The sequence below is a fragment of the Carassius auratus genome, chromosome 4 (assembly GCF_003368295.1).
Source record: "Carassius auratus strain Wakin chromosome 4, ASM336829v1, whole genome shotgun sequence".
Lineage (NCBI taxonomy): Eukaryota > Metazoa > Chordata > Actinopteri > Cypriniformes > Cyprinidae > Carassius > Carassius auratus.
This window is the reverse complement of record NC_039246.1, coordinates 12502819-12517477: the sequence shown is the minus strand read 5'-3', so window position 1 is coordinate 12517477 and position 14659 is coordinate 12502819. Positions and strand designations below refer to the sequence as shown.

The following is a 14659-nucleotide window of genomic DNA, read 5'->3' as shown; positions in this document are numbered from 1 at the left end:
AGAGGCCTGATGCACACAATCTCAGACACCATTTTCATCATTTTCATCTGGAATCCCACACCACAAATTCCTGCAACAAGAGGCAATGTCGATAACCAGATGCATCTGTTGAATCAGCAGGATTTTTCAGTAACCAAGGTCAGCAATTACAGGAAGTACAGGACACGAGCAGGGTGATGGGGTACAGATCACAGCATGTGGTATAAAGGCTCTATCTTATTTTGACCATATTTAGCTTCCACTTTCCTCTCGCAGGCAGACCGCAATCACTTTGGTTTGATTTAAAGCGACAGTAATCCTTTTTGCTCGGTCAATATCTCATTACGGTAATGCTTTTGGTGCCAAAACCACACAGATGATAGAAGGAGACACCTCAGGGAAGCCACAAATCAAAGCCACATGCTGTACCGGAGGGACCGGCCGGGTTCGGGTGGGGCTCGCTGGGGAATCTGCCCAGCTCTCCGCAGCTCTCCGCAGCTCGCACATCCAATTAGCAGATGAGCAGGACGAGCCTGAAGAACAAGAGCTCAGCTCGCACAGTTGGGGCAGAATGACTTGCAGCTGTCTGACATGCTCACACACACACGGATAATCGACCCAGGGTGTCCTGATTCAACACGAACCCGTTTCGTTCCCATCTGTGGCTTCTTTTTGGATGGAACGGGATTGAAAAACGTGTTCGCAGTGCGGCTGCACTATCCCAGGACTCAAGCGGTTTCAGCAGTTCGTCAGGGTGAGGAGTTTAGGTCACAGTAAGACACAATTTAAAATAATCCAGGATGACCTCAGCTAAACGTCTAAGACGCAGCCAAAGTGGAGGGTTTGGTAGCAGATGTCCCTTAAAGCAGTCATTTTTCCCCCAGCGGGAGGATTCTTCTGTACCATTTTGGGTGTGAGAACGAGGAATTACAAATGTTTATCAAAGAACCGGAAAGAGCAGCAGGTGTCCATCCTTCCTGGCTGGGATAAGCGTATCAGACGGCCAAAAGCCTGGTAACATCAAACAACATATGCCAACAAACAGGCCCAATAAAAAAAGACCTTGGAAGTCTATTAAAGAAATGAGAACATGCTGATGTGATTCCGGCTACCCCCGCCATATGATCTCGAGCTCCCGATCCCGGATCTGGTTTGAGTTGAAAAGCTCAGATACTGGCGAAATGCTCTGCCAGACTGGACCGCATTTGGTCTCGACTCTTTGGAGAGTCAAGAGACACAACAAACCCAATCTGCATTAGTTCATCGGACGTTCAGCGAATCCACAGTGGTTTAGAACAGCCATGGTACGAGGGAGAAAATTTGAGAGGAAGTAGCTGAAAGTGGGCCACAATAAACTAGAGTGTTGTTAATTTTTGAACGCAATCAATAACAAGAAGGCCAGGAGAGGAGGGAATTAAAGTGAGTGACAAGCAGAAAGAAATCTAAGCTTCCATGACGAGCTCAAAACAGGGCTTTGAAATGCTCCCAAGAGAGCTGGATATCAAGCCTGTGGGTGCTGTGGTTACTGCAGATCTAAGAGCTACGAACACTGTTTACTTCATTTCTATAACCTCCAGTGATGTGGCTCTTTGAAGCGAGCCTTTTCCGGCATCTTCCAACTCTTTCAACCCCTTTCGCTCTCCTATCTTACACGGCTTTCTGCATGTTATACATCAAGATCATGGCTTGATGTTGGGGGAGTGGGGTAAGACGTGTCATGTCGTAAATCTAGCAAATGGTATATGATTATTTTTTATAGAAAAAGCCAATTCTATTCTGCCTATGATTGAAAAAATTGACAAGCAATTTTCAATGCTAAAATAAAAAATAAAAATACAAAATCATATGGCATAACTTAATAAATATATAAAATATTTTGGTGAATTGCCAATATAACCATGCCAATTATTTACTAAAGATTAGTAAAAAAAAAAAAAAAAAAAAAACATTTTAATAATTTATGTAATATGTATTATTATACGTTATAAATATCATACATTAACTATAAGTACAATTTCTCTGAAGAAAAATATCCTGAAATATACATCTGTATGTATTTTATATTTTATAAAACATTTTAAAATATCAATATAAAGAAAAATGCATTGGAACTGCATTATGCATTAGTACTGTAAACATTTTTCCCTCTTTTCATGGTATTATTTTGAAATGAAAATTTTTCATGTATTGACTCATCCCATTACTTTTCTGATATACAGTATACCATATTTCTATGGTTATAAGAAATATAAGTTTTTTTTTTTTTTTTTTACATTTCTAGTTGATCGCAGACCAGTGCAGCTTTTGTCAACTACATCTATAACTGGTAAAAAATGATTAAAATTCTAAAATAAACTATTTATTTCAGTTAATATTGTCGGTTGAATTAATAACACTATAACAACCACAACAACAAAAATAATTAAAATAAATTAAGGCTAAATAGGCTATGCCATAAAAAAATTAAGAAAATTGAAAATCAAACTGAAAAAAAGAAAATATGAAAATAAAAGCTAAATTGTAAAGTTTTATATAAGCTATAAGACTATTAGAAAATAACACTGAAATATAATATTAGTTTAATTTCTCATTTTAAGTAAAAAGTGGCACAGCCAACCCTAGGCTTACACTTCAGATTACAAGCATAAACACTCATTATGCGGAGTAAAAAAGCATGAAAAAAATGCATGAGGAAAAACATTGGCCAGGTGTGTTAGGCCTTCAGGTATCTCCACCCTCAGCCTGTGGTGGTGGGAAGCTGACCTTTAATTCACAGTCCTGTGATCACTGCTCTACTGTGCGTTGAACGATAGCGGGTGTCTAGGCACAATGTGTCATAAAACTGGCTCCCCAAAGCATAAAGTCATTATCATCAAAGTATCTCTGCAGGGAAATTCTGCCCTCAGCAGGGAAGCCACTGGGACAGTTTCAAAGCCACTAGTTTATGTACATGACAGTGGACCCAAAAAACAGAAAACACAAGAATGAGAGCAAGAACGTCCCACACGGCCGAAGGCTAAACACTTAGCATAAGGAGGAGGAGAAAGACATGAGATGTAGCAGAACAAAGATGGGTGTAAACAACAAGGCTCTGTTCTGATTGAAGGGGTGGAGGGCCTGCATATGGGGCTGATGGGTATCAGATGGTGCAGCTCTGTAAAGGCAAAGGCTTTTTTTAAAAGCAAGTCAGCACACTTGGCGGCCATTTTGGATCTGGGTAACACCCTCGGGCAATTGTTTTCTAGACATGCAAGCTCAGCTCCTATCTATCTGCATGAGGAGAGAGTGAAACCCAAGTATTTGCCAACTTGTTTTGCAATAACACAGTGCAAAAAACGATTCTTTATGAGTATTTTGAATCTAGTTAAAATATAAAAAAATGCTTGAAACGAGAAATTAAGCAATACTCCATTAGACAAGTTTTTTTTTTTCTTCTTTTTTTTTTTTGAGAGACTGGATCTTTAAAACAAACCCCTTTCACTATATTCAAGATACAATCAATGCTACCAGAAATGTATTGTAAAAAAACACCTAATAAAAATTAATTAAAAGGTATTTTTTCCAATGCATATCAATTTAAGAAGAAAAAACGTAGATAATAAATCCAGGGTGTTTAGCTCCAGTCAGGCTATTTTTCTGTATCATCCCTCTCAAGTGGATTTGTGTTCCGTAGCAAATGATCAGGTGATGTCCTTGCCAAAAAAAGCAAAACGATCTTCTAATTTTAAGGCATGATTTCCTTTCTCATAGTTGTAATGTTGAGCGCTGAGATTTCTACCATTTGTTACTCAACGACTCCTATGTCATACGATTTCTGGCACAGGCTAGCAGCTCAGGGATTTGCAACAGCACAGAGAACAAAAAAAAGTTTTGGAAAGCCCACAAAGAAAATGGCATTCCTTTCCTTTTTACTGTTTGAGCAGTCATGCTAACACACCATCTCTAACATACACAAGAAAATAGAACTGTTGCAGCCCAATGTGTCCCTACAACCAAACAAGTTGCTCTTGATTCCCACAGCTTGCTATATAAGTAGCCGATCTCTAGTCAGAGCTCCTCTCCACCAGTGCTTTGGAGTGTCAGTCTCACGACTGGCGTCTGTTAGCTCCCTCCTGGCCTGTTCGCTTTCGAGAGGTGATGAGTGGCAGAATCAAGGCTTTCATGTGTGAAGTACACTGCGCCTCTTGCTTTTCTTCCTGCGCTATTTCCATTCCTCAGTCTCTGCCTCGATTTACCTCTCTCTCTTTCCGTTTCCTTCTGAGTGTTGAGAATGGCTCTCGCCACCGCATTAGTGATGACGACCTTGTCGGGTGGATTTTTACCGCAGTTTTGTTTCACCTTTGCTCAGTGTTACCACTAAATTCTGATCTCTCGTCAGTCTTCAGATGTCTTGGAAGATCAGAGTGGAACATTCAAGAACATTCCACAGAGACCTCAAGAAATAAAATAAAAAGACCCAAAACTAAATTCAAAACAAAACTAAAATACCCCCCCCCCTCAAAAAAAAAAAAGTGACAAAACAAGACTCCAAAAAAGACAAAAAAGCCCAAACAAAAACTTCAAAGCAACACAAAACAAAACTAAACTCAAACAAAATGTACAAAAAAGAACAAAACAGGGCACCAGCTAAAACTAGCAAACCAGGTATGCCCACCCATCCCACTGAATCCCATTTCCTAAGGCCATCCTGTGTCAACTATAGCTTCCTAATGGATCCTGGATGTTGCACTGCAACCACTCTGTTATGGCAGGTTGAGAAAATGACATTTAGGATGAAAAAACGCCTCCCCCCAGGGAAAGCAATATGTTCCCCCTCAATAAAAGCAGCATGGGCAGGCCAGTGAGTCATAAAAGGCTCCTGTTTGACTCTTTTATATCTGCGTGTTTAAAAAGGACCATAAACCTGCGATTTGCCTGCAGCACTTTGGCTTTATTAACTCCAGTGTGTCGCCATCACCTGTCAGATCTTTTCATTTGCCTGCAAATGCGAACACAAGGAGAAAGGCCAAGGAGAGTCTGCATGATGCAGGTGTGTACCTGTTACATAAATCTTAATATAATGTGTTAGTTAAGGATGGGTCAAGCTTGGTTAATTACCGAGGTTGACTAGCTTCACTAGATTTTTCTCTAGATTGTTCTGACATTTAGGAATCTCCTGCTGTAAAAAAATAAAATAAATAAATAATAAAATAAAAAGCATGAAGATAAATCAACCTGCGATGCATATATATTCAGTCTTTCTTAACCGTGCACAAACTTACACGCAGAATAAAAAGACCACCAGTGCTTGTAAGAATACTTAGCAGCATGATCCCTAACTCGACAAACGTTATAAAATACTGTTCCACTATTGCACACTAAAGGTGTCACTCTGAGCTCTCTGCATTTGAGTGCTGATGTTTACAACCACACTAGAGCACATTGTGCCAAACATAAAAGGGGCTGTGAGACTTATAAACAGAAGACCTATGGCTTACAACCACTATTCGTAATGTGCGGCGCTCCGGCGTCAGTCTAATGGCATCTCTGGAGTAGTGCACACATTGCACCTGTGGGGGAAACCCTTTTCTGAGCTTGCTTTGATGACTGCACAAAGTATGCGGCAGAATTTGTTCACCCTTTCTGAACTGAAGCATGCTGACTTGATGTACCTTTCCATTCTTTGACCTTTCTATTTTCTTTCCAACTCTCTGTTTCAATTTTTCCGTTGTATCTGTCTTTGATGAAGGCCGGTCAAGGTGGAGATTGGGATACAGTGGGGCCTTCTGGTCACAGGGCATGCTGGGAGTCAGGGCATTTGGCGCTGCACTACGTGCAGTAAAAGGGAACAGACTCAACCACGCAGTAAAACAGGTATTTACTGGGCTTCATTATAATGTCATCTTTTCTCCCCCGCTGTCTCTCTCCATCCTGCTTCCCGGCGAAAGTCTTGATTTCTTCAGGCTGATGATATTTGATCAGCGGGAGAGGTGGGGTGGGGGGTACGTCTTGATGATTCAGTACATATTGCACCTCTGGGAACTCTGTTTCCGGGCGGAAAAAGTCTCAAATGCTGAAGAGATGTGGAGGCTTATAAAAACCCATCTCCAGTTTTATCAGACTAGAGAGATAAATGAAAAAGGATAGGGATAATTCACAAGAGGTTAAAGTCATGCTCTTGAGAGCCATTGATCAAAGACCTTCTCTTGCATTGCAATTCTCTGCACATGCAGCGGCTGCGCCCCATTTGTTCATCTTATGGAAACTAACAGCTAATCTTAATTAACTAGACGTTGACAATTTTGATACTTGCCCATTAAAAAGTCACTACCAAGATTTAGCAAAGTAGTGAATAGCACGTTGCTATCTGGTGTATTATGTGGTTTCTAGAGTTTTCTGGTAGTTGTTAGTAGGCCCAATTTTAGTGTTGGGGTTGGTTACCAATGAGCAATTCAGAAATTAATTCAAAATGATTAAATACTGTAAAAAATAAAAATAAAAAGTATTATTATTGTAAATTTTAGAACGTCTACTATTATTTATGAAGCACTGGTTTATTACAGATGGGTTTTGTACTCATTTTGCTAATATTTTTTAAGATTTTTCTTTTGCAAGGATGGAAATATTATAGAAGTTTCTGGAACATTCTGACAAACATTTTATTATTATTATTTTTTTTACTAGTATGTGTGTTCCCTGGGAATTGAACCCACAACCTTTTGCGCTGCTAACACAATGTTCTACCACTAAGCCACAGGAACACTATTAGATTGGATTCTATAGTTTTAGCTTTTTTACACGAGCACTGTTTATGACTCACAAAAATGAATGTGATTTTCATATTAAGCATATCAAACTTAATAAAGAAACATTAAAAATAAAAGCAAAACAAAACATTTATAACAAAATTGTTTCACAGCGTTTTTCATTCCAAATCCATTATTGAATTTGAATTAAATTTCAAATGAGGTTGCAAAAAATAAATTTGAATTTCAATTCTCAGAATTTCATATAAGCCTAATACGTATTGTTCAAAAACAATGTAACAATTTTTAAGAAACTTAAGAATGAAAGTTGGTCCATTTTTTTTTTTTTTTTTTTTTTTGAAGGTTGAAGGTTTTATAGGACTTACAGACAAACAGATTGCTGAACACCTCATCAATGACCAAAATGCATTACCTGTGTTGCCTTTCTTAGCATTGCAGTTTAGGGAAAGTAATTTCCACTTCCTGCCATTCCAATTTCAGTTTAAACTTCCTGCATGTTAAGGCCAATTCAGTTCAAGCACAAATGAATCTATGGGTTTGTTGGAAGTAACAGTGATGCTTGCCTAAGAAAGCACCACTAATTAGAGGACTGATTGGATCAAATCATGTGAAAGCAGCACAACGCCACCAGCAGAAAACTCAAAAAAACTGACCATGTAACCTTCTCCAATGTCAACAGTTGCTATTCTGAATGTGTTTGTGCAGCTCTGGTGCTCAACCACAACCGACCACCCCACATCCCACCTCAGGGATCCAATGGAAACCTTCTTCATTGATTGAAAAAGCCATTTTTAGTGCCGGGTCAGAGAGAGACGACTGCTCTGGTGTCCTGGACTAACCTCTCTCTCAGCTCACCCTAACCAACCGAATGTAGCGGGACCACCGTAACCATACCAAATCATCTACAACAATCGGTTTCCCTTCCAAACACGTCCAATAGCGTGTGGAGACAGCTCGGGGTTCGCCTGATCTGGAGTCTCAGGGCCTCAAGGCCGGCTCGTGACGGGCCTGTGGGGGAAGGTGGTGGTTGAAGGTCTTGGCTGAAGGAAGCAGCTGTCGCCGCTTCCAGAAGAGGCCCACGATGCAGCCGCATCAGTGTGCTTCGAACGGGGGAGCGCAAGCCACAATGTGGGCTCGCGGCAACGTGACCCCACGGAGGATGCTGGGGCCCTGAAGTCATAAATGAGCTCTCTTTGACCGCAACACGTATTTGTGCGCACGCACACACTGACGCGCCAGTCGCTGGGTACCACAGGTTGAGGTCCAATAGCACATCAATCCTGCTGTCAGAAAAAGAGCATATGAACTCGAACGAAAACAAAGAACACATGACACAGAACAAGGAAAATGTGAAAACGGAGAATGATCGAAAGAACAAACCGACAGCCAGGAAAAACACCGAAAACCACAACAAAGGCAGGGCCGCTGTGGCATTGTTGTCCAGAGGTCTACGGCAAAAAGGAAAAACAGCCCCTCCATAAAAAGTGGGACTTTTTGCACTGAGATTCTCACAGACATTAACTGCTGATTCTGGCTTGCTATTCGAACCCTCACTCTAGAATGGCAGGAGTGGCCACCACAGACCACCATCCTGTCAAATCAGGACAAAAATAGTCAATATGATGAAAGTTACATGAGCCTGGATAAAGTAGTTTGTATTTGCAAATCAGCTTAAACTAAACATGCCGATACCTGGATTCCGTTGCCGACACTTCTGCTTCAATATCGTGGAGTCGTAAATTCAAAAATAGTTCCTGCGGCTGCACTGAACAACTGTGTCTTATTTCATCGTTCAATTATTCTCTCCTTTTCTCTTTTCCCGAACTCCAAAGCTCACAATGAGAGGAGGACACAAGGTCAGGATGTGCGTGAATGCGGTCTGGATGAGGGAAACATGAGATCGCTCTTTACCTGAGAAGAATCCCAGCAATTCTCAAATGAGGAACCGGAGCTGACATCCAAACTTATATAATCAGAAGACGGATCGCTCTGAGGAGACACATTTCTAGGCAGCGCAGAAGGAAAACCTTTAAACGCTGCACAAAAGATTGAGCTTTTGTGAATAACTCATGGTTTTGGGGGGACTTTGACCCTCTTAAAAGGTTGATGGGTCTCATTATGGGTTAAGTTTCAATGTTAAGACTATAACAGCCACTGCTCTAGTCAAGTGCAAGGCAAGGGGATTCATCCTGCATTTCAATTAGACAACAACATATGAGTGAAGTCTGATCCGGAATGGACTCAAGAACTTTACATAGCTGTGAATAAAGTAAATAAATGTCATGACTTTACCTTAATCTGTTGAGAACACTCGTTCATGTTATCCTCTCGCTTACGAGCCTCTTCCATCAACTGAGCATTCTTGTTCTTCTCCACCTGCTCTTTGTGCTTCAGATTGGCAACCTTCTTGGTTTGGTCTTTCATTTGCCTGTACGGACACACCAACAGATTTCAGTCAGACATTTACAGACGGACATTGAGGTGGATGGATACAGGAAACATGAGGAGGGAGGAACTTGTGTGTCTTTGACAATTAAGTGTATAGCAACTTTTTAGGAACTAGCAATGCCAAAAGATCTGAAGAATTATTCTATGGCATCACTGTGAAGATCCTTTAAAGCACCTTTATTTTTAAGGGTGTATAATTATGAATGGGTCAAAACAAAACAAAAAATCAAATAAAATATAATAAAATGGCATTATGTATAACTGATGAAATCAGGTCACAGTCTGATTGTATACATTTAAATATGAGTTTATATACATTTGAAAATGCAGCTATATTTAAAATATATTTTAATTAGAATAATGTATATTAAAAAGATAAAATGAAATACCAACTATAATCAGGCCACAAGTAGAATCAAAGACCTCTTCCTCAAAGAGTTTAAGAGTTTTATCTTCTTTTGTACACATACAAGCAGTCAAGTACAAACAGAAGGGTCAATGAGAAGAGCAAAAAGCGGTCTAGCTTATTATAAATGACAACAAAAGGGAGCAGGACTGATCTCCACAGATCAAGCTGTGCTGCAAATGAAAGGCAGTATGTCTGTATTAGAGCTCTGGGATTTTTCTCGTTATCCTTTTCCCTCCTCCATTTGCTGTGGCATGGAAACCCACAGAAACACAAAGCACTACCAAAAAGGCAGGAATAAATAAATTAAAAGAGCATTCAAGCCAGTTTCATTTCTGAGAAGTGTCGCACCAACAGGCCTAGATGCTGCGGTTGCTCGGCCCCAACGAGCGTCAGAGCGTAAGAGTATTCCTGTTTACGTGGCCGCCGCCGATGTATTGCACACTGGCAGCATCGCGGCAGGGATCGGTTACGTTAACCATCTTGACTTGAACCAAAAAAGGGAAAATCTGCACGTCTGCCCTGCAGAACAGATGCACTACAGACAATGCCAACACCAATGTCTTTAAATGAGTAATAACACAGCGTTGTGGAAAGACCTCCATCGCCCCCCCCCCCCCTTGACACCACAGAGCATTGCCCAAGACACACAATACAGGAAGGTAATTGAAGAGTTATTATGAGGACTTATAGAATATGACAAACCACATCTACATGTGCCAGGAAAGCAGCACCAAGGTACTTTGGTTGGTGCTTTGGAGCTTTCAGAGCGAGTTCACTGAAGCAAGGTGACGTTGAACAAGGCTTGGAGAAATCAGGCCAAGCCACTGCGCCACTAGAACCTGATCGTTCTTCTGGATGAGCTGTCCTGAGCACAGTGGAGTCTCTGTGTGGAAGTACCAGAAGAAAGCCGCAGTCTTCTGGCTCCAGTTGCAGATACAACTTAGATACAACAAGTTAACAACTGCCATAGAAAGGTTTGGAGATCTGGTTAGTCTGGTGACAATCTGCTAGTAAAGGAGCAACTTGTTTGGGCAATTATCTGTCTTTTCAGAAGGTTCCCAAGGTTTTCTTTTCTCTTGGACATGAGGATCCCGAGACGTGTTGACAGAGTGTAGGCGACGAAGAGGCGAAGTCCACTACCATTTCATCCAATTTTGTATCCAATATTTGCTATAATCACATTTCTGTGAACACAAACCAAAATCGGTTCTTGAGGCTAACAAAAACACAGTAAGTCATTGAATCTATTGCACCGTTAGGGTGTAAATAACTAAAACCAGCATGCTACTAACTTGACCACAGTGCGGATTTACCAATAAGCAGCGGTGTAGCATGGCTCCATCGCTGTAATTTTCATCAGCAGAGTGAACTTTGTCCTCTCTCTCGAATGTTGCATTGGGAAATCGGATTTAGTTTGGTGAATCAGTTCATTCACATGGTTCATGTAAATAAACGATTCACTGATTAAATAAACGATTCACTGATTTATTTAAACAATTCGCTGATTTAAACAAACATTTCGCTGATTCATTTAAATGATTCACCAATTCATTTAAAACCGAAATATTTATTTAAACAATGTTTTCGGCTATGTTATATAAACGCATTTTCTAGTTTTATTAGTTAGTTCTGGAGTCTCATCCCAGATGAATGGGCTAACTGCAGAATTAAGGAGTACCATCTGACAAGATTTTTTTTTTCTCAAAAAAGTATTTTTTAGTTAACTAGCACTACTATTACTCTAAGCGTACCTTGGCTGTAGTGTAACTATTTTATGAGCGTCTTAACAAGTTGCAGTTCCAAAGTAGTTTCCTCAACACTGCTAATTTGATGGCTATAAAAAAAAATCTAATAAAAGCGCTGCAAATAAATTTCATGTCCATTCTGGAAACATCAGGCAAATTGCACTGTGCTGTCAAAAAACCATCTTGAAGATAACATGAACATATAACAAAGCAAAAAGAAAGACTTTGTGTGTGTGCTCCAGGGAGTTTGTGTAACAGGTCATAAATATACTGGAATGTTCCTATTTGGTGTTTCCAGAAGAGGCCAAGCCATCTGCTTGGCTCTGCTACACTTGCAATAAGCAGCTGATGTTTTTTATGCATTGCGCGCCAGCCTTTATTCAGGGTTTTGATTATATGTTTATATGTCTCCATTTGAGCTCTGATGTGATGGGAAAGGTAACCCCATTTCACAGAGTTCATGGAGGAAACACTTCTACAACAATAAAGAAGAATGGCAACATCTAATTCAGATGCAATTCGCCAGTCATTCTGGTATTTTTGATATGCTGTGATAAGAGCGTACGATGGCGCAGGTACAGTGTATAACAAAAGCGATTGGTAAACCTTGTTGACAGAGAGGCTTTGTTAGGCAGATATTACTAGCATGCATGCCAATATTTTCAGTGAGCTCCACTATGCTCCACTAAGTGATGGTGACAGTCTAATCTAGCCCATCCTGTCAGGATAAATCAAATACTGATTTCAAAGATTCCTTAAATAGACCCAAAATATAGCTCTGCTTTACATTTATCAGTGTAACAGTGAACCACACAACACCCAACTGCATTCACATGAAAAGGAATATTCAGAAGATGTACTCGTCATGTAACAGTCACACATCTTATGTAAAATTTTACATTAGATTTCTGTCAAATAAATGCTGTTCTTTTGATCTTTCTATTCATGTTTTTTTTTTAAAAGTCAACTTTGATAATAATAAGTAATGTTTCTTGAGCATTAAATCAGCATCAGCATTTCTGAAGGATCCTGTGACACTGAAGACTGGAGTAATGCTGAAGAAAATTCAGCTTTGCATCTCAGGAATAAATTACATTTAAAATATACTCAAATAGAAAACCATTACTTTAAATGGTGATAATATTTTCATAATATTACTGCATTTACTATATTTTTGATCAAATAAATGCAGCCTTTGTGAGTATAAGAGTCTTCTTTTTAAACATGGACTATAAATAATTTACTGACCTAAGGCTTTTGAACGGTAGTGTAAGAAGGAATAAATATAAGAGATATTTTAAGAGAACATCTCACTCTTATGCTAACACACAGGAAACACAAACCTAAATGGAAACATCTCTGCATAGTGAGCACAGCTACGTAAGTGTTCAAGGGCAGAAACCCCATTTAAAGGCCTTTACCTCAATTTTTCCAATGCCAACATTTTCCTTTCCTCTAAATAAAGCTCTGGATCACATACATAACCCTGTCATCTTCCTCCTCTCTGTACTGAGCTTTATGTTGCATTAGTGGCCATATTATCAATACTAGGAAAACTGTACTATATTTGAGTGTTAGTGCGGCTTCAGGCAACGAGAGAAGCAACATTAACATGAGTGGAAAAAATGAAAAACAGGTAAACAGTTCTATGACAGGGCGGGAGAGAAAGCAAATAATCTTTGAGCTTGTCTAGAGGAAAAACACACTAATTATACATCAAAACATTACATATAAATCCAAACAAAACACACAGGTGAAAATGCGTTCAGAAGAGAATTTCTGCACTTCAGTCTAACCTAATGCTTTTTAATGAAATTTATTTTCATGGAGCTGAAACCCTTGAATATTATCACAAATATTAATTCATTATTTTGGTCCAGATCTTACAATTAATAATTCATATGCAAGAGAGCTCCAGGCGATGTTTACAGGGTGAGGCTTGAAAGCACTTTGAAATTCTCGAGATATCGGCTGAAGCGTGTGAGCAAACATCAGAAAGTTTGCTAACTTTTGGCTATAGAGATCTTCTAAACTTCTGCATAATGAAGTCTTTCAAACAGGCATCTAGTAAACACCTCTCAAAACACAAAAACCAAGTCCTTTTCACATTTGCACTCAAGGGAAGGACAAGTCGCCATGATGAGTTAAAAGTGAACACTGTTGAATGACCGCCACCGCAAGGTCGAGCTAGGAAAACAAAATGCGCAAGCCCTCAAAATGACTCCTTGTAAAACGTTCGCTCTTTCAACATTTCCTTTCTCAAAATAATATGAACCTACATTTCTAAACAATTACGTTTTGTGGTCACTTAACTGGAGAAATGAGGCCCGGCGGGCATTAAAACAAACGTTATTCCAAAGTTCAATCGCACCTGACACTTAATAACATAAAACAAGACCCAATGGTAAAATTGGGTGCGATTTTGAGATGAATGCACAAGGAAATCAATGTTGAGGAAATAAATCCATCACGCTGTTATAAGGAATTCTGGGTAGAAAACAGAAATGTGTCTTACGTTACGAAGCCAACCTGCGTTTATGAGCGGGCTGCGCAACGCAGAAGGCTGGAGATGGTTACCACGCCGTGTTTTTATCCAAGACTTTTGGGCCCACTTTTTGATGTCATTTTTCTTGTTCCTTTCAACCGTGCTGACAGAACTGCACATAAGTGTGCCCACACTAACAGTCCAGGAAGGGATAAACAGCAAAAAGGTTGAGTAAGGACAAAAACCTTTCTGTTTATTGCAAGCCCGACCTGTTTGACCGGCAGAGAACGGAGTGGAACGCCATCAAAGACTGTTTGAGAGTGTGTTTACTTCATCCCTCATCCCTCTCAAAGTCATCCTTTAATGTCAATTGTGTCTTTATATTGGCCAGATATCTCCTTCCTGGCGTTCAGGATATGTTCGTGAGCTCAGGACTAATAAAAGACAGGAAATGTGGGTTCTGCGCAGACTGTGGCCATTTCTCTAGCAGCAGGTGGAGCAGAGCTGGCTTGATAGCAGGGCTCATTTTCACAGTTCTGTCTGCGGTGAGCGCAAACTTTTCGAGTCTAATAGACTTTGGCTTCTAAGGAGGTTTTGTGGCCAAGTGCATGGCGGGGTGTCCCCGCGTCTCTTACGTACCGTCCTGCGTGGAGCGGATTATTCTCTCCGGCCCTTGACTAATCTAGATAATCATGCGGTCGGCCCTGAGGCCAGGCCAGTCAAAGCTAACTGGAAAGCACACAGAGACAACAGACAGGCGGACGTGTTCCCCGAGCCGGCCGGATCGTATGCACTCATCGACAGGCCCAGAGAAGCAGACCTCCCTGTCTGTGCGGGATTGTGGCCT

At 40.3% G+C, this 14659-nt stretch overlaps 1 protein-coding gene across 12 annotated transcripts in view; it reads right to left on the bottom strand.

Moving 5' to 3' along the window:
* The window catches only part of LOC113058811 (ELKS/Rab6-interacting/CAST family member 1-like), a 190847-nt gene that overhangs the window by 112201 nt on the left and 63987 nt on the right, over positions 1-14659 (bottom strand). For all 12 annotated transcript variants that reach the window (XM_026227115.1, XM_026227045.1, XM_026227054.1 and 9 more), the window contains one exon: positions 9018-9153. In XM_026227115.1, the coding sequence (XP_026082900.1) occupies positions 9018-9153 (136 nt within the window). The remainder of the gene's footprint in view (positions 1-9017; positions 9154-14659) is intronic.